At 41.0% G+C, this 25,050-nt stretch overlaps 2 protein-coding genes across 2 annotated transcripts; both read left to right on the forward strand.

The window, feature by feature from the left end:
* Positions 1–529: 529 nt before the first annotated feature.
* UTP6 (UTP6 small subunit processome component) lies at positions 530–11,195 on the forward strand. Its single transcript, XM_009094361.4, has 19 exons — positions 530–704; positions 804–888; positions 1,534–1,575; positions 1,659–1,751; positions 1,895–1,942; positions 2,735–2,798; positions 3,230–3,348; positions 3,840–3,917; positions 4,336–4,417; positions 5,433–5,514; positions 6,125–6,306; positions 6,937–7,016; positions 7,764–7,841; positions 7,986–8,165; positions 8,976–9,056; positions 9,776–9,885; positions 9,973–10,039; positions 10,322–10,394; positions 10,952–11,195. Exons 1-19 carry the CDS (start codon positions 613–615, stop codon positions 11,107–11,109), a joined length of 1,794 nt encoding a protein of 597 aa, XP_009092609.1. The 5' UTR covers positions 530–612; the 3' UTR covers positions 11,110–11,195.
* Positions 11,196–12,623: 1,428 nt separating this feature from the next.
* Positions 12,624–17,364, forward strand: COPRS (coordinator of PRMT5 and differentiation stimulator). Its single transcript, XM_030233817.2, has 4 exons — positions 12,624–12,745; positions 13,607–13,694; positions 14,216–14,467; positions 16,417–17,364. Exons 2-4 carry the CDS (start codon positions 13,610–13,612, stop codon positions 16,584–16,586), a joined length of 507 nt encoding a protein of 168 aa, XP_030089677.1. The 5' UTR covers positions 12,624–12,745; positions 13,607–13,609; the 3' UTR covers positions 16,587–17,364.
* The last annotated feature ends 7,686 nt before the right edge of the window (positions 17,365–25,050 follow it).

The raw sequence follows: 25,050 nt of genomic DNA on the forward strand, positions 1-25,050 counted from the left end.
TTCTTAAAAATTTGGAAGGTGGAAAGAATGAAGGTACCATGTGAGAGACAAGGAGCCTTTTTTCCTGGAGGAATCCAGGAAAGCAAAGAAGAAGAAGAAGAATCCAAGAAGCAAAGTGCTGGAGCAGTTGTAGGCTGATGTCCCACCACCAAACCTGGCCAGTGCCACTGTGTTTAGCTGCAAGGCTTGTGCCAAGAGGATGATGCCACACTGTTTTCGGTGGTGTCCAGCGACAGGACGAGGAGCAATGTCCATAAATTAAAACACAAGAAGTTCCAGCTCAACATGAGGAAGAATTTCCGTGGAGTGTGGCAGAGCACTGAACAGCTGCCCAGGGAGATCGTGGGGTCTCCCTCTCTGGAGACATTCCAAACCACCTCCGTGTCCCCTGCTGCAGCTGACACTGCCTGGGCAGGGAGGTTGGACTGGGCGATCCTTAGAGGTCCCTTCCAACCCGACCGAGTCTGTGGAGGCTCTGCGGTCCTGGCCCCGCCAGCCGGGCAGGGGGCGGCAGAGGGCGCAGCGGCGGCGGAAGCGGCGCGGGCAGCGGGCGGAAGCCGTGTCGGGTTGTGCCGGGCACTGCCGGGCCGGACACACCGGAGCACCGCGGCCATGGCAGAGCGCGTCGAGCAGCGGCTGGAGGATCGCATCCCGGAGCTCGAGCAGCTGGAGCGGGTCGGGCTCTTCACACACAAAGAGATCCGGTGAGCGGGGCCGGGGCCCGAGCGGGGCCGGGGCCCGGGCGGGTGAGCGCACGTGGTGCGACCCGGGGCGCTCCGGGCGCTGATCTCCCGTTCCCGCAGGGCTGTCCTGAGGAAAGTCTCGGCTCTGGAGTACAAAATCCAGCGGAGAGCGCTGCGGAAGGAGGATTTCATTAATTACATCCAGGTAGGCTTCGCCGAGCGGCAGAGCCGGGCAGTTATCGGTGCAGACCCGGCTCAGTCAGATCCGGGTTTTGTAGTGACTCCCGTTGGAAAAGGGGCAGAAAACGGAGACCGCCTCCTCACGTGGTCCCTGGGGTTCGGGTTCGGCTGTTGGCACCAGGGTATGAAGCGTAGCCGGGAGTAGGTGCCCGAGTTTAGGGTCAGGTTTCCCTAGTGTTGTGACCTTTTCCTGTAGTTTTTTGTCTCTCCAGGGGTGTAGAGCCCCCGGCTCCCTGTGCTGCTGTGTAAAGGGGGAATTTGTTCCCTGATGTCTGTAGTTAAGAGGGATTAGTAAGTTAGGTAATAGGAAACGGTGAAAGGGTGGTCGGGAACTGAACAGGCTTCACTGGGAATGGTCATGCCAGGAGCCTGACAAGGCTTAAGTAGTGTTTGGACAACGCTTTAAGGCACAAGGTGGGATTGCTGGGCTGCCCTGTGCAGTGAATGTAGAATTGTAGCAACTCAGCCAAAAATTACTGCTTATGTTTTCCTGACTGTAATGTTTATTGTTCACTTGATCATCTATTACAAACTTGGTGTCGTTTTTTTCTTGCCTTGCTGTTATGTGCCTCCACGTTTGCTGTAAAATGTTTTTTTCTTCCTATTCTAGTATGAAGTTAATCTGCTGGAGCTGATCAAGAAAAGAAGAGCAGTAAGTTTGTCAGCTGTTAAGAATGCAAAATACTTTATGCCAAATCTTCTATCGCAATAAAATCAGTATTTTTTTCCTCCTAGCGCATTGGATATTCGTTTAAGAAAGATGAAATTGAGCACTCTATTCTGCATAGAGTCCACAGCCTGTTCAACCGAGCTACAGGGAAATGGAAAGTAAGTTTATTTGTACTGAGATTTGGAATTCTTTTTTTTCTCTTTGCCAGGTCATTGTACCAAGTATGTGTTGTTTGCTTGTCAGCATACAAGCGATTTTGTACATTGTGAGGTTGATTCTTTTCTTCTTTGATTTCCAACAGGATGATGTCCAGCTCTGGCTTTCCCATGTTGCATTTTGCAAGCAGTGGGTGAGTTTTCAAATCCCAATCTTAGCTGTTTTGAGACTAGCGCTTATTCACCTATCTGCAATTTGATTTAAAGATAGGGGTACAAACTTTACTACTACATGGTGTAATACTGAAATAATTTTTATAGTGTTGTTGGAGCTGCTTGGGATTTTCACTGATGTATGCAAGAGCAAAGTTTGAGAGTGAATTAGTATGAAATTTGATGCTTGCAGGCACAAAGGTGAGGCTGACTGCATTAAATCTGGAACACCAGTTGGTTTGTGAGAACCATAATATTGGTTATACCTTCTCTGGAGTGAGTGATTCACTTGTCTGTGAACTGTGATTTTGCTCCAAATATTTACTGTAGCCACTGTGCTGAAAAGCATAATTCTGTCAGTTTTGTACTTGATAAACTTACCTGTGCAAGGCTTCACATTATTACCAGTGTTCAAGTGTTGCCATTTCTGTACTGAAGAAGGTGACTTTACATGGTGGTAAAGGTGGCCAAAGGAAAATACAATCTCTGTCTCAGAACAGGGTAGTGAAATCATGGGTTTGGGGCTTGGCAACATTTGTGTTGGTTGTGTGGTTCAGAAAATTTAAATTAAACATGCTACTCTAATGTGGTGACATTTAAATGATGGTCAGTAGTGAGTGAAAATGAGAAGGTTTCTGCTGTAGATAAAGTAGCAGAGAAGCATCTTTTTCTGAGCAATTGTACTACAGTTTGTGGCCTTTCCTACTGAAACTCTGGTGCTGGAGGTTCAGTTCAGTGCCAGAGGGATTGAAACAAATCTGCTTCTTTTACAGAACGCAAAACATCAACTCAGTAAGGTGTTTTCTACAATGCTGGCCATTCATTCCAATAAACCAGGTAAATAACACTATGGTGAGTGTTGCATTAATGCTTCAGCATAGATTGTCTGGTGTTGGTTTAGGTTCTTGTAGATCTCAGTTCAAGCTGTTGGGCTAAAGTTCCTACCCTCTGCTCTTTGCCTTGCTGCTGCTTTAGACAAGGGCTCTGACAGGAGTTGTACTGAGCAGTCATAAAGGGATGTGAAGTAGGTCAAAATGACCAACTCCCAGGTGGACTGGGGACTCAGTAGATGTAGAAGCAAGAGATGTCAATTGCTCATGACAGCCTTTTGGCTTTTGAAGGCATCATTAGATCTGTAGCTAAACCAGATTAAACTTCCTGGATTTGCCTGTCTGCTCTACAGTTTTACGTGGGAGATAATCAGTCTTATTCTGGGGCTGAGCTCATGTTGAGAGGTTAAATAAATTTATTTGTGTCACCTGTTGCAGCACTGTGGATTATGGCAGCAAAGTGGGAAATGGAGACACGACTGTCATCAGAAAGTGCCAGGCACTTGTTCCTTCGTGCTTTGCGCTTCCATCCTGAGTGCCCCAAACTTTATCAAGAAGTGAGTTCCTGTTTTTCTTCTGTGACCACTTACTTGTTCAGTCAGAGCAAATCAATCCAGCTTGTTTCCCAGATCTGTCTGGGACAACTGGAGAAACTTGTTTTTCCATCAGCAGGGAAAAGTCAAAAATATTATAAAAAACAACCCCCAAATTCCTTTCTAAGGTACTGTTAAGCTCTGCTAAGACGTAGTTGTCAGGCTCAGTCTGGCATCCCCAATCTTTGTTGAGGAACTTGGTTTTCTTTGGAGGCAAGTTAAGATTTAAAGAAGGACTTGAAAATTATCATTGCTCCCTGTTGAAAATTTCTGGGCAAATACACAGGGCAGATAGTGGTAGGTGCACAAACTTCAAAAACCAAGGCTCTGGGACATGTGTGGGATCTGTCAAAGTCCTGATTTGTATCTCCTCAGAGCTTGTTTTACCCTGTTTGTGGACTTAGATTTTTATGATTTATCCCCAGAGTAATTTCATTTTGTTGTCACTCTTGAAGTATTTCAGAATGGAGCTTATGCATGCTGAAAAACAGAGGAAGGAGAAGAAGGAATTTGAACAAGCAAAGATGGACCTGGTAGGTCAGCTAAACTTACTGAAGAGATAATGTCTGCTTGTGTATTACATGTTGAAATTCACAGGTGTGGATTAATGGTTTATTTGACAATGGCTTAGAGTTTTTGTTCATGTCCTGCACCTGTGTGTAGCTTTTCAAGTATTTGCTGATGCTCAGCTCTAGTACTTCATACATTTATTTTTTCTTTGCATTTGTAGAATCTTTTATTACATTCCCTAGTCTGAAAATTAACAGTAATTTCTGGAAAGTAAAAGTCAAACTTCCTGCCTCATTTCTTTATAGCTGACTTGTACAAATTACATAAAAATAGAGTTGCATGAAGAAAAACATTAATAACTTCTGATTTTTCTTTCCCTGTTTGGAAAAATATTAGCTGAGAAGGACAATAATTTCTTCAATTATATGCTTGATATTTCAGGGGGAATTCAATTACTCTGTAGAAATTCTTAATGGGGAGATGGCTCGCATAGTCTACAGGGATGCTTCTCAGAAAATTAAAGGTGAATGAACATTTCTTGTACTTATTAATTAAGAAAATTGTAACCTTTAATTCAGTTCTGCAGTAGGCAATTCTGATAGACTTGGCTTCACTGAGATCCTTTTTTCAAATACACCGTTTTTTCATTAGAACCTATTAAGTGCCAGAGTATAGATGAATGGTAGTTCTAATTGCATGTCTTTCCTGCAGGCTGACATCTCTTCCATCACAGCAGCTTTCAGGCTGAAGAGGCCTAGTGCTGGGTTACAGCCTCAAACTTGATTGTTTAAAAAAAGAAAACTGGAGGGCAGTTCAGAGTTACACATCTTTTTTACTTTGCTGAACATTAGATCACAACTAACCAGCTACCACGAGTGGCAAAAAAGTAAGAATTTAGACTAATAATAAACCAGGCTAAATTTTAAAATAAGCAGGCTTGGTAAAAACAAGCCATTTTATTGAGAGAATTGGGTAAAATAATTGCAAACTAGTAGCAGATATCTTTGCTCATGATAGATGGGGATATTTTGGAAGACTGGGCAAAATACGATAACAAACATTTGTGGGGAAAAAGGACATTGAAATTAATGTTGAAATTGAAATGTAGTGGGGAAAAAGGACATTAGAGGAAATTTCAGAAAGAGTTGGTTTAATTTTATTTTTTGTAGAAATACTGGAAAAAATAGGCATACAAATGATTGGTAAGCACCTAAAAATAGTGAGTAATGTCTGGTGGGAGTTCACAATGATCTGATTATGTCCAGTCATGTCACTTGGCATTTTCAAAGGTAAGTTGTGGAGATAAAAGATGGACACAGTTCATGGACGTCTATTTTGTGCAGCTTTGGAGAGATCTGTCCTGAGTGTGGACCATTTTGTATTTTCATGGAAAAGTCAAGTGAGTGAGTAGAGGAGATGTTGATTAAATTTGCATGTGGAACCAAGCTACAGAAATGCAAAGTGCAGTTGATGTAATATCTTGAGGAATTCTTCAGCAAATACTTCACTTGATAGTTTTATCTTCTCTTGAAATGTAGGTGTTGAGTTCCAGCTGGCTGTGCTCTCTATTGCAAAGCTCTTTGATTTTACCCAAGATTTGCAAAAAGAAATCCTTGAAAGGTGAGTTGTGGCTTTGTGTTGTATTTTTATTTTATTTTGATTTGGTTTTTAAGAAACACATTCTCATAAGTTATAACTCTAACTTATAGTGCATTGACTGAACTTTCAGATCTAAAGGCTGTTCCTCTAGGCAAATAGTGTTAAGGCTTATGTGAAGTCCTTTAAGAAAAGCAAAAGCATGATCTTTAGAAGAGGATACTTGTATCTAATTTCAGAAAGGGCTTTAAAAAGCTGCTAGGAAAATTTCGGTAAAATACAGTTGTCACTGAATAATTAGTGCACTCAGTTTCTGTAAATTCATTGTGGGAACTGTGCATTTTCCTACTGTACTTTGGTGGGGCTTTTGCATCTTCTGTTTCTCCAGGGTTCCTCTCAAAAGAAAGATTTTTCTTGACAGCTCCCTGTCTATTTCATGTTATTTCTGAAGAATATCCATATTAAATAATATTTTTAAAAGCTAATATTTTGTCTTTCTTTTGTGGAAAGGAAAAATATTTTTTTTCTGGCATTTGGTTACTTACCAATTAACTACATTTCTGTAGCAATATAACAACCCTCTTTTAAGGAATGGTGGCTGTGGGCTGTTGCCAGCATGTTGTGTTGTGTTCAGTTTGCAGGCCAGGTATGCTGATGATCCCCTGACATGGGACTACATGGCTCGCCAGGAGCTGGAGCTGGGCTCCCTGCAGCCCACAGAGCACTCCACAAAGCAGAAGAAAGTCTCAGAAATGGCCCAGAGAGAGGAACGGTGCTGTGCAGTCTTTGAGGAAGCTGTGGGAGCAGTTCCAACAGGTGAAATGTTCTGCCTGCATTTTAACATTTGCTTCTGGTGCTTAAGCAGCCTATAAAAGCCTTGAAGGTGATGGCAGGCCCTAGCATACCTAAGAGAAGGCAAGCAGTTCTTAGATGCTACCTCGTGGGATCTATTTTATGTATTATTTGGGTTATTTTCCAGTGTATTTATGCTCTTGGAGGAGCTGCTTAACTGAAAATGTGTCTGCTGCTGGTTAGCTGTGAGTAAGAATTGGTTTTGAGTTGCCAGGGGAGTGGATATGCAGCTTCAGCCGCTGGTATTGTTCTAGTGAAGAAGGGACTATTTGTGGAGTGGTCTTAAGCTTGTTGCTGTACAGCCTTTAAAGTCATAGAATAGTTTGGGTTGGAAGGGATCTTTAAAAGTCTGAGCTCAACTAAGAGCTTGATGATCTTTACTAAGAGTTACTGCCTGCAGCTTGGACTGGGGAGTAATTTTAGTATAATGTTATAAATCTAGGGCCTCTCTTTATTTTAAAATACAACATTTTAAAATAAAGTTGGCTTTAACACTTTGTATCACATTTTGTATTTTTATATTTCTTTAAGACAAATATTTGTTATTATTTTTGTAATTCTGTGAAGTGTGATATTATGCCTTTGCTTCTTCAGAGGACATGTGGAAATGCTACATCACTTTTTGCTTAGAGAGGTACAACAGAAAAACCAACAGTGAAGAATTAAAGCAAAAGGTAAAATTTATTAGGAATTAATTCTAACAAATCATTCCTATTTTTATTGACTTTTGTAATAACTCAGACAAGAAGCAAACTTTGTCAAGAAGCAAATTTTGACATTTTATCAAAAATACTTACCTGTGGCCATCATTAAAAATAACTTAGTCTCCATCTGGGGGAATCACTTTTACTGCCAGGCTTAGAGGTGGCCTGCCTGGACATGATTAACCTGGACCTGATTAACCAGCCTTGTCAGTAAAGTACAGTGACCTCTGGATAAAAGCTAAGACTGCAGGCTTGTTAATCATGGAATCGTGGAATGGTTTGGGTTGAAGGGGATCCTAAAAATTCACTGACAGGTCCTTCGAACCTCTGCTTGTTCAAAGAAGAGGATGAATTAAAATGACTCTTGCAAATAAGTCTGAGCAAAGTTTGGTGCTGGCACATGGGTGATTTCGTTATGCTTCTCTGCTTAGGTATGACTCAGTGAATTAATTAAGTAATTGTCCTGTGCAACTTGGTTCCCTAGTATTACACTAAAAGAGCAATGCAGTGTTGTTCTTTGCTCCTTAAGGAAGAGAAGTAAATGTTCAGATTTCCACTTTGTCTTGGAATGTTTGCAGGTACCTAGAGCATTAGACACATAATGTCTAATTAGATTTTCACTGACATGATACACAATCCAGTGGGCTTCTTGGAATGCTGGAATCTGGTATATTTAGGAATAATGCTTGTTTTCTTTTTATTCTTTGTTGGTTCTAGAGGCTGGAGAGGACACTGAGTGTGTTCAGCAAAGCCCATGAATCCAGTTTGCTGTCAGAAGCTCTCTACAAGCAGTGGGTAAGAACTGACATAGAACAAACAGATGCTGAGGCTTTCCTGCATTATTTGTGTGCCTGCCTTTGCCATTTTGAATAGACACAAAGATGAACTATATTGGTTCAAAGCCCTGCTTTTTAACAAAGTGTATCTGCTGGGTTTTAGCTTCAGCTCTTACTGGACTCCAGCCTCTCTGAGAAGGCTGTGGAGGTGGCAGAAGCTGCAACCAGGCACTTCAGCCAGTCCGTGGAAACATGGCACATGAGGCTGCAGGTGCTGATCCAGCTGAAGAGGGATGATGTGACCCAGTGTTTTGAAGAAGCCATTAAACATGTGAAATCTAAGGTCTGTGCTGGTTTACTGGACTTGCATGCATTAGTCTTGGGCCAGAAACCTCTGATGATTGGTTGCCTTTGTGTGTTTTTTTTTGTTTTGTTTTGTTTTGTTTTGCTTTGGTTTTGTTTGGGGTTTTTTTTTCCTTTTTTTTTTGCTTTGTTGTTGTGGGTTTGGTTTTTTTGTTTATTGTTTTTGTTCTGTTTACAAGGCATTTAAAGTCCCTAACCAGTTTTAAGGTCAGAAATAAGAACTTGATGTTTCACATGCAAATTGCATTCCCAAGTATGAATTGTCAATTGTCAATTCACTTCAAATTCACATGTTTAAAATCTGAATGGCTTGCAGTTGCAATTTTACATAGTCTCTTAGCAGTGAACTGGTGTTTGTGTCTCAATGGAAAAATGTGTTTCCCTTTCTTCACTGTCTGATACACCTGTGTGGTATTTCAAGCCTTGAATTAGCTGTGTGCTCTCCTGCTCTGTTCCATTTCAAACCCTGAGCACAGTGAGTGAGGAAACAAGTTTTCTTTCCTTTTTGTTCTTGGAAGTCACCTCTGTGTACTGCAGTGCTCAGTGGTGCAGAACTTGATTCTCATCCCTGGCAACACAGCTGTCCAGCTAAGGATGATTTATCCTGTAAGTGAGGAGGGAAATGAGAAGTGATTTCAGTGTGCAGTTCAAAGTTGTCTTTCCAAGAACTTTTGTGTCCAAAAGGTATTTTTTATGGCAGGTAATACAGAACCTGATGGCTGTGTTGCTGTCTGTTGCTGTAAATCAGAGTCACTGTATTTCAGCCATTTATTGTTTGCTGACCTTGTAGGGCACTTTGCCATTGTGGACACTCTGGGTGGAATGGAGTGAGGGCACAAACAGCAAGGAGGACACAGAAGCTCTCTACCAGGTACTTGGCTAATCAAAGTCTACTTTTATGTCTGTGTCAATAAAATGGAACAATGTGCGTGGATGGAACATGCAACAAATGTTTTATACTGAAGTTTCTTCATGGATGTTTAGATATCAAAGAATTTCAAGCCAAACTATGTGCATTAAAAAAACCAGTTGGGCATAGATTTATAGGCACAAATGTCATTCTGTGTTCTAAGGCATATGGATATTTGTAAGCACAACCAATGATGGACTCCTAGTTTGTGGTCTAGAATATTTGCTCTGTTTTCAGATACTTATCTGAGCATGGAAAAGAGAATTTTTTAATTTGTGTCAAAACATCAGTCTTGTTACAGAAGGGTCAAGATCAGAATGAGGACTTCAATCTCACTATGGATTTCCTCAGTAGTGTAGGGCAAAACATTTTCTCTTTGCCTGGCACGTTGGGTAGTGGTTTTTTCCCCTCCCATTTACCACATAAAATATGTCTTTCAGGTGGGAGCCTGAATTTAGCTGTTTGTGTAGAGTATTGTGAAACCCTCTGCATGAAGGGGTTTAAGGAAATGTCAGTTCCAGCTATATAGAATACTGGAGGAGAAATGTGTTTTAGACTTGGGAGATCTTTGTGTCAGATGCCTAACTAGGGAGAAGCACTAATTGAGCCATTTAATTGTAAGCTATGTGATAGGTTTATTTTTTGTTTATTTTGTTGGCTTTTTTCCTTTTAAATTGCAGAGATCCTTACATGCCACAACGCCTGCTGAATCTGTGACTATGAAGGAAATGTATCTTGACTGGACTTACAGAAATAGTGGTTATAAGAAAGTTAAAAGACTCTTTACCAGGTAAAAAAACCCAAAAACCTTCAAACCTTATTATTCTAGGGTATATGTTAAAAGTCCTTAAGTCTAAAGTCACTTATTTTATTTCAGCCTGTGTGAAAATCGTCCATTTTCACTTGACTTCTTCAGGAAGATGATCCAAATAGAAAAGGACCAAGTAAGTTGATGACTATCCAATTAATGCTTTGTAATTGTAAAATACAGTTCTAACTTGGGATTTAAATAGGAAGCAGAATAGTGGTGTTAGTCTGTGATCAATTCGTGTTTGTCCTCTGCAGTTGATTCACTGGATGTGATACAAACCCAAGTTCCATGGTAACTAATCTTCAGCAGTGTGTGCGTGTAATTGCCATGACTATCTTCCTTTGTCAGAATCTAATCATGCTGCAGATTCACTTCTGTACAAAATAAGTGGCCTTTTAATACCTTCCTTTTTTAGGAATCCTGCAAAATGCTTCATCTGAGAGAATACTATGAACGTGCCTTGAGGGAGTTTGGTTCAACAAATACTGGTAAGGAGGATTCTGGTTTTTATTATTTATTCATTCATTCATTCACTGCTGCCTCTTTTATTTCCATCCATTTTAAAAGGTATCTGTTTGTTCTGCCCTTGTGCTTGCTGTCATGCAGAGTGGAGCTTATTTCTTCTGTGCCATTAAGAGTAGGACACTGCAGGGACCCTCCACTGTCAGCCCAGGGTCATTGGCACTGGGATGGCTTCAGCACAATTAGGAGCAAATCACTGGCTGGCATAAGAGATGTGTATCACTTTTAATTTGTATTTATGAACAGTGTGGAGCTATATATTTATAATCAAGATTTCTTCAATATTCATTTGAAGAATGTAGCTCAATTATTGTTGTGTTATTTCTGCAGACATTAATGTTTCAGCTAGGAATAAAACCCAGGGTTTTTGCTCCTCAAGGTGCAAAGGAGATTTTAGTTTCACAAAGTAAAACCTACTGCAATATTAAAGACATTTAGAAAAAGAGTTTCTAGTTAGGCTTGCTATGTTTGTTAAGTAATATCTAGTCAAAATCTAACCAGAACTTTCATTTTTCTTTTAAAGACCTCTGGCTGGATTATATCAAGGAGGAGCTAAGTCATCCCCAAGGCAAACCAGAAAATTGTGGGAGCATTCACTGGCGAGCTATGAAGATGTTGCAGGGAGACCTGGTGGAAGATTTTGTTTCTAAATACACTTTATTGCAAACTGGACATTTATGAAAAATAGTTGACTGTGCATTTTTAAACTTCTTTGTACAAAGGTAAATATGTTCCTGAACTTTATTAAAGTTTACCTTTACATTTTATATGACAAAAAAGAATAATCTCTGTTGTAGTCATTTCTAGTGTTGATTCTGCCAGGGGCAGGTTCAATGCACAGTCAGAGGAAGCAAGCCTCTGAGGGTGTTTTCATCAAGACTTCTGAGACCAAACTCTTGATCTGCCTAAACATTCAGATAGTTCTAGTGCATCAGTTTTTACACGCTGGAAAGCTAATATTACAGCACCTAAATGCAAAAAACCCAAACCAAACCCAGTGGAAGCTACACCTGTGGGTCATCTTTTTATCTTATGAAGTTGGATCGTGGAAAGTGAAACACTTGTCATTAGGTAATGAGAAATCAGTAAAATTGCAGCATTTATTGCTTCCTAGCCTTGAAATAATCTGAGAAAAAACAAAAAGAGAAACAGCCTCTGCAGATACCTTGTATTGGTGTTTGCATCCTGGGAGTGATGAAGGGTAGAGGGGAGCTGTAGAGATCTGTTAGCAATGTCCTTGAGGTAAGAGTGCAAAGCTCTGATCTACACTTCAACTTTCTGTCCACCATGGCTAAAAAACATGTAATGTTTTTTGAAAGTGTGCTGTCCTTGGCTGTTTACAGAACCACAAACCTGAGAAATCAACATAAATGCTATCCTTGGACCAACAGAGAAATGTAGGGAAAGTACAAGAACAGGAAGCAAGTGTTCCTTTGTGCAATTTCCCTCTGACTGAAAGGTGACAATACAGGGAAATATTTCTTGATTTTGCACTCAAATAGAAATTGGAGCTCCTCTCAAGCAATGAATTCCAGTAACTTAACTAGCTGGGAATAAAGTTTGGAGCAGCAGTCTGGTAAGATTCCTCCTTCTGTGACCAGATCTGAAGTACATCCTGCTTTTGTGTTTCCCAAGCTTTTAGCCAGGCCATCTCCTATATCCCCACTAGTTCTCTGCCATCTCATCGTCTGACATTGAGATTTCCTTATTGATACTCTCTTATACCCTCCCTGTCCCTTATGCTGTTACTCCCTCTCCTAAACCACTTCTTGCGTCATCAGTTGCTCGACTAAAAGTTTTTAAGTGCAAAGTTTGGAGTTTTTAAAGTCCAACAAAGCTGGTAACTCCATCATTTCAGAAAGTGGGCCCTTTTCCATCAATGTTCTGGTTCCTCTCAGAATTTTGCCGTTCTCCCCAGGGAAACACATTCCCTGCAAGTGCAAGTGCTTGACACCTGCCACAGCTGTTCAGCCAAAGTGTTTCCTGTCTCTTCATGTTCTGAGCATGCTTGCTACCACGAGGCCGGAAGGAAATTGTTATCTTTCAGCAAGGGGAAAACTCCACCCAACCATGAGAGGTATTGATACTTTATTTACAACTTCTTGAGTGAAAAGGTGCTTTCTCAGAGCTCCTATGCCTGTATATGTCTCGATTATGTGGTGGTGTTGGGTCATGGCTGCACTCATGATCTCAGAGCTCTCTCCAGCCGAATTGCGTCTGTGATTCCGAAGCTGTGCACGGTGGGCTCCACAGCCAGGGCGCTCTGGGCGGTGGCGGCGTTGCAGGCACCGAAGCCGGAGCGGGAGCAGTCTGCAAGGTCCGTGCCAGCCTCATCCCGCTGCCGCACCCGGTCCCTCAACCGCGGGCCCGCCCGGCTGACGCTGCCCAGGGGCGGCGAAGGGAGGCGGGGCCGGGCGGTCGATGGTTCCCTCAGGCCGGGCCGCAGGCTCGGCTCCGAAGGTTCGGGGATCCTGGGGAGCGCGGGGCGGGCAGCGGAGCTTGCCTTGAGGGCTCGCCCGGAGTCCGCGCCCTTGGCCACCGGCGGCCCCTGTGGGCTCCGGCTTCCCGCGCCCACCGCCGGCTCTTCCTCGTTCCTGTGGAAGTGTGAGGAGAACTCGCTGTGCCATTCGCTGTGCGCCCCTCAGAGCAGCTGAGGGTTTCCTCCTGTTCTCCACCCATCTTGGTCCGGCCCCTGAGGACTGTTGAAGGGCCCCGCTCGGCGCGTGGTCTCCCACCGAGCGGTTGGTTCGGTGTTAACACTTTTTCAGTTCCTTGTGTCTTAATTCCCTCTGGTGCTTCCACACTGTTCTCCGAAGGTTCGGGGGTCCCGGGGAGCGCGAGGCGGGCAGCGGAGACGGCGGGGCCGCCGTGAGGGCTCGCCCGGACTCCGCGCCCTGCATTTGGCCACCGGCGGCCAATCGTTCCCAAAGGGGGGCGAATGGGTCGGTGTTGTGAGGAGCTGGGCTGTTCTGGGTTGGTGTTGGTGTTAGTGCTAGGGGTGACCGATGGCAGCAGCAGAATTAGCTATAGCTCTAGATTTGTCTTCTGAAGTGAAAGCCTGTGTATTGTTAAACCTCTGATTCATCACGGGAACAAATGGAGACGCTCGGGAGCACATGGAGTAGTAGTTTCATGAGCAACCAGAGCTGCTACTGCATTCTTTAAAAATGTCTCTTAGGTGATGGCTGCTGCCTCTGAGGCTGCAAAATCTGAGGGGAAACAGCTTCCTAATAAGACAGAAACGATGATCTGGAAGCCCAGACAAGGTAGGACGAAACAAAGTAGGTAATAAATATTGAACTTGTGCACTACTTGAGAAATCTGCTCAAAGCCTTTTGGTGTTGCATGGTAAATGCCTCTTTACTTACTGCACTAATTTCTTTCCATGTTGATATTTGTGTATGCCTATGTGCATGAGTAATTAATCAATATGACTTAAAAAGAAAAACAAACTTTTTTTTTTCATACCTGCAGGTGAATGTGGTGAAACAAGACTGCTGTGTCCTTTGTCCTAGTTTACAGAGTTATTTTCCAACAAGAAAATCCTGATTTGCGCTGGTGCTGTGGTGCAAGGCTATGTCCACTCTTCCCAAGCATCTGAAATGTGTAGCAGTCCTTTAGTGATTTCACATAAATAAGAAACTGCATGTATTACTTAAGATTAGTAGTCACAAAATGCATTTCTGTGAAATTTCTGTGTAATTTCCCTGAATTACTGTGTGCTGAACACTTAATTGTTCTTGTTTAATTTCTGAGTGTACCTGTTGGTGCTTTCTACTGGTTTTAGAATGTTTGCTGCAGAATATTCCAAATGTTCCTGATGGCAAGTCTGGAGAAAGTGAATTTGCTTCTACCTCCCCCAATGAAGGTGATGCCAGTGGCTCTACTGATGAGGGCTGGTACAATATATATGCTGACCTGGATGTGTGGGATAGTGAAGCTTCCAATGTACCTAAGTCTTCAGGGCAGCAAGATGCATCTGAGCATGAGGTGGAGGACTGGGATAAAGAATTGGAGGAGTCTGCATCTGGTCCTTATGGTGAGTACACTTGTGCTTCATTTGAGTTTTGGATATTTGGAGGTAGGTGCTTTGCAGGAGAATGTGTTTAAGTAACTCCATGTTCTATTTTGGGAAGCAATTTCTTGTTATGTTGACCCCCTGGATATGTCATGCACAATTTTGTTGTCCAATACAGGATTTAAAGGTGGTGGTGTGGAGTTCACATGAAACTCTTGCTTGAGCAGCTGAATTCTTAGGGAGTGGCATGGTAAGGAGGTGAATCCCATGTTTGTGTTGAGTTTCTCTGGTGAAGCATGTTTTCAGTGGTGTATCTTTGTTACTCTGAAGCAGAAGAAAAAGGTACATGGCATGCAGGAACTAACTTTTTTTTGTGAAAAAATTCTTCAGGAAAATTCAAGAATGTTCATTATAATGTCTCTCTAGAGCATGGAGTTGTTTGGAACAGTGCTCAGTCTCTGAGTATGGTTTGTTGTGTTTACTGTAGTTTTTTTTTTGAGTGGGTTTTTTGGTTTTGTTGACATTTGATCCTCCTAAGTGGTTGTGCACATGATCAGTGCCATGGACAAAAGTGGCAACAAATAGGAGGAGTGCCACTCACACCTTTAGAGTTGAATTATTCCTTCAGTTTGTAACTTGTTTTTATGGCGACTCACATGTTAAAGAGTCTCAACCTTCCATTGTCCAGGCTGGTTCTTAGCACAGAATGGGTGGATGGAGTTTAGCCAGCAGTGACTGATAACCTGCTGTGTCTTTGTTGATGTAGAATAGTACCATTTCCATTTCCATCTCATTAATGTGTATCTTTTTGTAATTAATATAATTTTCTTTGCTTAGGAAATATGTTCATTTTACTCTCATAATTAAAATAAACTTTTGCATTTCAATTCCATTGTTTGGTAATGGAAGAAAGTGAGAATGGTTTTACAGAAATGCTGAAAAAACTTTCTGATTTTAAAATGGAAAGACAATATTGGTTTTTCACAGTGGGTAATCTGAGAAAAAGACTGTTCTCTTTTTGGAGGTTTTCCCTCTCTTCTGAGCTTTCATTTTCATCTTTTATCTGCTCAAATTTATGGAATGTTTTGAATTTTGTACTGGAACTGTTCCTCTTTCCCCCTTTATTTAACTTGCTTATCCCACCTGTAGCTCTTTAAATCCTCACAAACTAAGGCAGCTGTGATTATTGGATTCACTTCCTTCTGAAGGATACTGAGAGTACAAGTGTCTGAGTTGTTAACTGCTACAAATACAGAAATGTGCCTGATTGGTCATTTCAAGGCTTTTTAAGTGTCTTAGGCTCTTGCTGTGATGGCTTGTTTGGCAGTGCTACTGGAAGACTGACACGTGGGATGTTGTGTTGGATCCTCTGCTTCTCCATGCTCTGGGCTTTTTCTTTGCTTAGTGTCTGCTGGCTAGAAATCTTTATGCTTCTGTTAAAATACTTTACTCTATTTTGTGCTAGATGGGTTAAATACAGGCCCATTAGGCTCAATTCTAGCCTAGTGGAAATATTGTTCCAGCTTTTCCAGGACCCCACTCTCCCATTCTGTCCAGTGACCCAGTTCATAGAGGGTTTGGAGGACTCCTCATTGGGATGGTGTTACGAAAGCAGTAGCAAGGGGGAAGGCAAATAAAAGTAATAGTTTCATGAGCCTTTTATTCCCGGGGAAGATATGAAAAAACTGTGTGTCTTGTAAGAGCTGGTGCCCAACATTTTAAGTCCCAGGTACATCAGTGAGCTTTCTGGAAAACTGTTCTGTCTGTGTGGCATGAACCTTCCTTAAAATGAAGACATTGTAAAATTCAGTTTTCTGTTTGCCTTTTTTAAGGTCTAATTAATGAGTGCTGGCAGATCAAATTGAAATAGTGAACTGGAACATGCCATAGATCTCCATAATAACCTCCTGCACTATTACACTACTTTCCTGAGTATCTTCCATGGTTTAAACCTTTTATTTTATCTTTAGATGCTGATGATCTCGCCGGTGGAAGCTTTGAGGAAAATAATCTTTTCGGCTCATATGTATGGAAGGAGGATTGGTTTTACAACCCAAGCTGTCACCACACACCTTGCCTCGTTTTTCCACCACGAGTTAGAACAGTTGAGAAGGGCCAGTTTGATGATGCTGATGAATGAGGTTGAGTCTGGTCAGAAGTAAGTTTGGCTTCTGTGTTGGGTTATGTTCTTCAGCGACTGAGCTGTGCCAAGTCCCTTGGCTTTTTTGCGGAGCTGGGCCTGAGGCCAGAAATGTAACACCATCTCTGGAGTTTTGCTTAGGCTGTTTCTGAGCTGTTCATAAACTGCCCACCCTTGCCCTGGAGACAAGAGTGCAGGTGCTGGGTGTAAGGAGTCAGTGCATTTCTGGAGGTCTTGTTTGTATGATACAGATCTATGTTGCTAATTAATTGCTTGAGGAGAAGTATTTAATTTCTAAACTTGTTTGCCAGGCTTCTGTCAGTTTTGACATGCTGATCCCTGTGTTTTTGTGCAACTTATAGTTTTGTTTTCTTTGCATTTGATGCTGTCAGATTGGTTTGAATGGCTTTAAAAGCTCTCCCTCCTTCAAGCTTGTCTGTTGTATTTCCATATGGTTCTAAAGTCCGTTTGTGATTCTTATGCTGCTGTTTAACAAAATCAGCTGTGGCGAATACAGAACAAGTTGTTTTGTGTTTATTTTTATGTATTTCAGCATAAAGGAATTACAAATCCATGATATACATTTTGCAAATGCATGTATTAATATACAGGGGGGGGCATACTCCATCCAGTAGGAATGCTGGGTGCTTAAGGCTGCCTCCCAACAAAGATTTCTCCACATCAGACCTTCTTGTGTATGGGCATATTACCCTAGAGTCCCACAATTGTCTTTACTACATTCTCATGCAACATCAGATGTGCAATGACAAAGAAAATACCTTTGCTTTTATATATATGTGTATATATATATATATGTATATATATATATATATATATATATATATATATATATATATATATATATATGTTTCAGCATATCATCTCAGTGTCCTGCAGACAGTATTGAATTAAGGTTCCTGATGCTGTTCTGCTGTTTGTGTTGTGGCAAATGAGGAGATGGGAGCACAAAATACCTCCACAGAGTCCCTAAGAGAAGAGGTGGAACTAGAACGATATTCTTCTCACCTTTGCTCTGGAGTTAAAGGAAGTGTTTTCAAATGAAGTATATAAGTGGATTGGGTGGCTGGTCACCTGAGTAACAATAACTTTCGACATGCTCAAGTTTCATTAAACACTTTTATATCAAAAACATTTTCATGGCTTTGTGTTTAGACACTGACTGAACTGAAGCACTGTACAATGGTGTGGTTTTTTGTTTCCTTTTTCTTTTTTGTTTTTTAACATTTCAGTGTATGAGACCAAAATAATTAATGCACTAGTTTAGAAGTGAATGACACAGTGATATTTCCTTAATATTTTCTTAGAGAGTACAGGAGAACAAGAGCTTGTGAGACAAGAGCTTTTCTTTGGGTACCTTTCAATTCCTGGTTATATTTTGGTACCTAGCAGTCAAAGCAGAGTGAAAACATAGTGTAGAGGTTGTGAAAATGAGGGCCTGGTCTTTTATTCCCATATGATGGAGTCATCTAGGGATTAATATTTCCATCAAAACTTCCTCAGTTATGCCAATAACTGGCTCATCATCTCAAGTGAAAGAGTTGATTTGCAATTATAAGTGCAGTATTCATAATGATAAATTGAGTGCAGATTACTGTTGAAGTAACAATACACCAGTAAATTGTAAAAATTCCTCTGAAAACTCCCTGGTTCTTTTGTGAGCCTGTTTATCCTGTGCAGGCCTGGCTGTGGATGACAAGGCCCAAGGCTTCCCTGCAGAGGGCAGCAGAAAATTGTCTGCCCTGCTCGGCATGCACTCAGCAGCGTGAGCTCCCTGGGCTGGATTTCTAGCGCTGATAGCAATTAGATCAGAGTTCTGCATTGCCCTGTTGTTCCCCAGTGAGGCTGATTCATGGCCCTGATTAGTTTCTAATTTTTTTTTTATTTCACTCTGAAGTTATACTTACTGGACTGAAAAATTTCTCCCATGGCTGAGTGAAGAACATCACTTGACTTTAGGCTTAATATTTTTTTTTTTTAACTATGCTTGTGGGAGATATCCCACCATATTCAATAAAGATGAAACAAATAGAATTCTGTGGAAGCAAACCCATCTTTTGTAGAATTGTTTTATAAGGATAACCAAAAACTCTTTATAACACTGATGGCGATGATTTTTCTTCCTGTACAGTTCCAAAAATCTGTCATTCCTGAATCTTCAAGCCATTTTCCATGCACTTCATAAATCACAGAGTTTTTTATCCTCTGTTCCACCTTCTATTTTAATTGCAATCAATCTTGTCTTTCTCAAAGGTCTTATGATTTGAGGAGAAATTGTATTGAATGGCTGCCTTGCTAGGCTGTTTGTATTTTAAATGACTGTAAACTGTAAAGATTTGGTTTCAGATTCCGTTTTAAGTTGAAACTGACACCACCCCCTCTGGAGAACCAGGACTTTGCAGCAGAGGTGCACTGTTCTCTCCAGGGATATGTTGGCAAATACAACTTTGTTCAACTTAGCCCTGCTTGTTAGGGCAGGGGCTTGACGTAAAGCTTGATCTGAACACTCTCAAACTTCAGGGGGATTAGAAAACCAGATGCAGGCTTCTCAGAAAGCATCTGCCTGGGAGGATTTGAAACCAAGCTCATGGATTCCAGTGTTTCTACACTACAGAGTGTTTCAAATTCCACTGTGAGTCTTGCACCAAGCCTGTTTTGTGTTGACACAAGCATGTCATTCTAGGCAAGAATACTTGCAATTAAAAAAAAACCATAAGGTAACAGATGAGGGAACAGAGTGCCTGTCACAGGACTAAGATCATAAATCTTGGATGAACACAAGAAACACATTGGCAGTACATCAGTTGGAAAAGTTGGCAGTATCAAAGATTGCTCAGTTAAATGCTCATACATCTTTAACAAGATTTCCCCTTTCTATACCCATGGTGTAAGATACCATTCAAATAACTGAGTCCCTGCTACAGGTTAATAGTTTTGCTGGGTTTATGGTGTGGGGGTGGCTTAGGAGTGTGGCATAATACGGTGCCTCATGAGAACAGGCTACAACTTTGAAGCTGCCCTTGCTTTTCCTCTCATTACCTCACTTTGTAGGTAAAGATAATGACACCAGCCAGTAAAGTACTTCAGATTTGCTGAGGAAGAGATTTTGTCTAAACAGTGAGGTGCTAAGAAATGAAAACAAAAGTTTTCATTTCTTTGTCATTTTCTTTGAACAGCCAGCAAAGAAATGAAAACGTGCTTTGGGTGCATCTGTTGTTTCCTTTGAGACCTACAGGGTGTGATTGGCAAGAGGAAATAATTGTAGGAAATGTGTTCATATTTCCTGTTGATAAGGTAAAGCAGCTTAATTCATACATCAGATTGAGACAGTGTTTCTTGGTTTTATATAACAACTTTTATATGGTTTATATAACCATATAACCAAAATCCAGCCCATTTCAGTATCTTTTAAAGACACTGCTGCTTCACTTGTTGTTTTGTCCCATCTTTTAACTGGTCTGCTTTCACTTTTAAACTGAGAGAACGCCTCCACTGTTGGGGGGACTGTGTGAATAATTTCACAGACTGAAGGAAAAATGCTGATGGCAGCAGCTCATCCTGACCATCTGTTGCATCCAAGGACAGCAGTGTAAATCCCTTTGTAACAAAGGTAATTTTGTGAAGCTGGGTAAATCTTCATAGGCATGGAGAAGGAACTTGTGATACTTTACCCTCTGTGGTTCTGTGTTACAAACAGAGACATCGGAAGCTTGAGTATTAGAGAATAAATTAGTAGTGGAGTTGTTAGTCCTGGAGTACCAGCTGCTCATAGCATAGCTTCCTAGCTTGGCAGGAGAAACTGGAACCTACTAAAAAAAGCAGCAAAGCACACAATCCCAATAATTAGATCTAGTGATGAAACCAATTCCTTTAAAAATTTGGAGTAGATCTTCTGCTGGTACAAACATTGCCAGCTCATTACCCAGGCAGAACCTCTCTCCCCTCTGCAATGCCTGTGTCATCTCTCAATGAAAACTCATGTTCAGTGGTTCATTTTTGCTGTGTTTCATTATTGCTTTGCTCTTAATATAGTGGGCTCTCTTTATGTTACTTTTAGCTCTATTGATCTTTACTTAGAAAAACTCATGAATGTGGTTCAATGGCTGCATTTATTTGTTAGCAGGTTGTATCAGGTGGGGTTTTATCCACACTGATGACAGCTAGTTTCAGGACATGTAGATGAAATCAGCCTTGGAAAGTTTGCTTCTATTATTCAGCAAATCTTGATTCTTTGGCCTGAATTCTTTTAATCAGCTATTTTCTGATGTGCCTGCAGCTTCTACATTTAAGACCTGGAAACTCTTTTCATTGTAGGATGCAGAAATTTAAGAATGAGTTAAATAAATTGTATGTATTTGTGAGCCTGAGATCTCAGTGTATTGTTTTATTTCCCTAAAGGGAAATAGTGCTCAGTCCTCTTTGAGCTATTGGTCTTTAGTAAGACTTATATTGAGCAACACATTTTCTTTGACATCTGGGGTAGCAGAGGATGCCAAGTTCTCATTGTGGTGCTTTGCAGTTTTAATCAGTGTAGCTACTGTGGACTCTTATTCCAACATTAAACAAGTTATTTAGTATTTCTACGTCTATCTCAGGAACTACTCCAAAACATTCCTGTTCTCACGGAGGAATTCCTTCGTTTGCTTAGCACATTCTGGAAAATACACAAATTATTTTACCTCAGATAAAGAAATATAATTTCACTTGTAATCTTCATCCAGACACCAGAGTAAATATGCCACATTGTAATATAGTTCTGGCTGGCTACAGTTGGTTGGGAATTGTGTAACTCCCTGTCCCATGTTACATGTCCAAATGTTTCTGGGGAAGTAAACAGGTGTGACTGTGAGATTAGAAACAGGATTTATACCCCGCAGCAGACAGTACAACCTCCTACTAAGCAGCTACAGATACAGATAGCAAGGAAGGTCTTCTAGGTGAGCAGGTCTTCACAGTGTTGCTGACAATAGTATTGTAGAATTAGAATAGCAAGGCCAGAGGGGAATCTGATAGTTAGTTCCACCAGAGGCGTGGGCAACAAATCAAAATAATTTGGTACAGGAATCTCAGTTGCTGCATTCTCCTTAGAGAAGAGCACGTAAGGGAAGTTTGCAAATTCTGTTTCAACTGCAGTTAACTCCTTAAATCACAAACTGAAGCAGGACAAGTAATCTGAAATGAATGCACCAAGGTGGAGTGTGCAAGTAGCCACATGCTGAGTCAGCAATCATCACTGCCTTGGCTATTGTCTCTACTGGATTGGCTGGAATACCAGACCCCTTCTGTTCTCAGTGTTATTTTTATCAGTACCTTCAGTTCCATGTTCTTCAAACAGGTCATTATTTTCCAGGTCTGAAACACCTTTTACCTTCTGTTTTGTTTAGTTGAAGCTTATCTGCATCATTCAGACTTGATTTGTTTGATTGGGCCTCCAACTCCGGCTTGCCAGACGTCTGGTCTTTTTAGTGGGATTGGTCAGACAATATCAAGAGAGATAAATATTTCTCAGGCTGAGACTGCCTGTCTGCTAGATAAGAACTACATTTAGTTCTATTATCTGCACTTGTGTTAGTAAGTGGATTAGGTTTAATTTGGTCCTTTGGAGAGAAGCAGGCAAACTGTTCTTCAGACAGATCTGGGGTTTGGTGTAAGGACATGTTTTGTGATGTGGTCTGTAAAGTGCCTTGTAGCCCTGCAGGAATACTTTGTGTGGCTGGTTCCTGACAGCAATTTGGAACGCTAACTTTAATGATTGTGCTTCTAATTACGTACAGAGGTGAATTTTCAGATGAAAGAATGGGGAGTTTCATCATCTGTCCCATTAAGAGCAGCAGGGTTTCTGTTGTGCTGGGGAGTAAATGCCTAAAACTGGCACCTGATGGTTGCAGCTAGGGGAAGGGTTTCTCAGGAAGGGTTTCTTAGGCTGCCCAAGGCGCCTTCCATCTCTCCACAGCATGCAACTCTGATTAAATGATGTCTTTACTTCTCAAATGAGCCATGTCTTTGTCATGGGTTACATTATTGTCATGTATCTTTAATGTCATTTTTATCTTCCCCCCAAGAAGGGAGTAGATGTGAGCATTTGTCCAGCATGTGACTGTGTGGCTGGTGAGTGTTAGAAGACTGGGGAAATTGGTAACACCCAGCCTTTGTGATCCTGACTGCCTCCAAACAAAAGGGCAAAGTTCAGTGTCCTGCTAATGGACTTAACTGTTCCATGATTGAGACTCCAGGTATTTGGGAAATGGTCTTGTTTGCTACATATCCTGTCAAGTTTGGGTTAGTTATTCCCATTCAGCTTACCTAGGTATTGGATATTGCTAAGGTTTTAATGCCAGCTTCCACCACAGTTCAGTGGTCCAGCCTTGGCAATTGGATTTCTCTGGTTTCAGGGCTTATCTCTGTGGTTTGTGTTTCACTTTCTGCTCGAATTTTCCATTTTGGAAGGATTCTTTCAAAAATTTTAATGCAATTTTGTACCTATTGTCTGCTTCTGCCTGGGGTTAAATTTAGTTTTTCTTTCTGCCTGGAGTACAAAGTACCCAGCAGCTGGTGCCAGGTAAAGGAAAGAAAAATGTTCTCTGTTATGGCAGCGTCCACCTTGTGTAACAACTCGAGGACTGTATCAGCAGTGAGTGTGGGAGGAGGCTGCAATGAGGCAAATATGGGAGAACACAGAGAGTGCAGTAACTGTGCTCATTTGTACAGTGGGAGTGTGCTTCAAGTTTCATTTGATTGCTTCCTCTTTAATTGAAGCCTTGCCTTAATTGAGCTGAGAGCTTTCCCTTCTCTAGCTCAGAGTGCTGTGTGTCCTTTTTTTCTCTTCATTTGCTGTTTTGCCTTAGACATGACACTGATGTGAGAGGAATATTTATTTTTAGCTCTTCTTCCCATGATTAATCTGTGCAGGTTCTGCTTGACAGTTCAACGCTATTTTAATGATGTAGGCAACAGCTGTTTCCCCCATGTCTTATCAAATATCCTCCATGTTCTAACATAACATAATAACAAAGAAGTTTCTTTATTTTTGGCTAGTCTGAATTTCCACCCAGGGGATCTGATTGCATCTTTTCATGGGGACTGCAATCTAGGAATAGGTACTTGTGGCTGGATAGGTAGATTCTGCTTTAAACAAGTATGATTGAGGATTTAATAGCCATTTTATATGGATTCAGGTTTTACACTTAGGATGGCAGGGCTAATGTTTTTTAACAGCTCAGTAGTTTTAACTGTTGTCTTGTTGCTTTGATAAAATAATGAGTATAGCAATCTGCTTTGCCATCAGATGCTGTAGGGATTATTTAATTAGACTGATTTCTGTTTTCATTAACACTTTTATTAACTGTTTTTTAATGCTACTGTTTACAGATTCTTATTTTGGGATTTTTTTCTACATATTTTCTCTCATCTTCTTTGTTGCCTGTTTACTATCACAAAATCGATACTAAAACCATTGTCTACTTTTACAGGAGATCTCTCAGTGATATTATATGACAAAATGTGGTACCTGCACTACTGGCAATGGTGTCCTCTCATCTCCATGGTCCCTCTCAAAGCAGGGTAGCCTGAACTAGAACTCTACTAGAAAACTAGGACAAAATCCTGTGAATTACGGCAGTGTTGGCATGTCTTGAGAGAGCAGAACTGTGATAATGGCACATATCCCAAATTCCTTATGACTTCATGTGTTCTGTGCTGATTTTAAGATCTGTCAGATATGGTTTTCAGTGGATTCTGTCATGTTTAAGAGTTATCATAATTATCCTGAAAAAGTTCTGGATTTGTGAAATAGTTGCTTGCTTTCAAACTTTTACAGTCAGCAGTATACAACAGAGGAATGCAGTTTATTCTTTGGCCTGGAAACTTATTCTACTACCTAAGTGCTTAATCAAATTCACTCATAGTACATAGCATGTTTTTCTTGCTTAGCAGTCTTATCTTCAGCAGTGAATTCAAGAAAGCCTTTTGCAGGTGGATCTCATTCTTATATAACATTCTACCATAGCTCAGTGCCGGGTTTATTCATTAACTTTCTATCCACAGAGTTGCATACTTTTAAAGTAACTTGGATATTTAACAGGATTTGGATGACAGTATTTCAGCTACTCTTAACAACTTCTGGGTTAGTCACTACAGAACATTGACTGCTCTGTCTTCTAAAAAATTGAACATTTGCAAACATTTCAGTTGGTTTATTAAAAAAATGAAATTGTCAAGGACAATGACAGCAGAAGTAGAAACCAAGTAGCAATTTTTTTTTTTTGTCAAGGCTGATTCAGTAATTATATTTGGAAGAGAACGATGTTGTAAAGCACCTGAGAGGCCACTACTAGTAAATGTGAATAACTTCATGGATTGAAAAGCATGGGTCTGCTGGAGAAAATGGTTTGAATGCCAGTCTGCAATTTGACAAATTAAATCTCTGTGAAAATGTATATTGAAAATT

The sequence above is a fragment of the Serinus canaria genome, chromosome 18 (genome assembly GCF_022539315.1).
Source record: "Serinus canaria isolate serCan28SL12 chromosome 18, serCan2020, whole genome shotgun sequence".
Taxonomy (NCBI): domain Eukaryota; kingdom Metazoa; phylum Chordata; class Aves; order Passeriformes; family Fringillidae; genus Serinus; species Serinus canaria.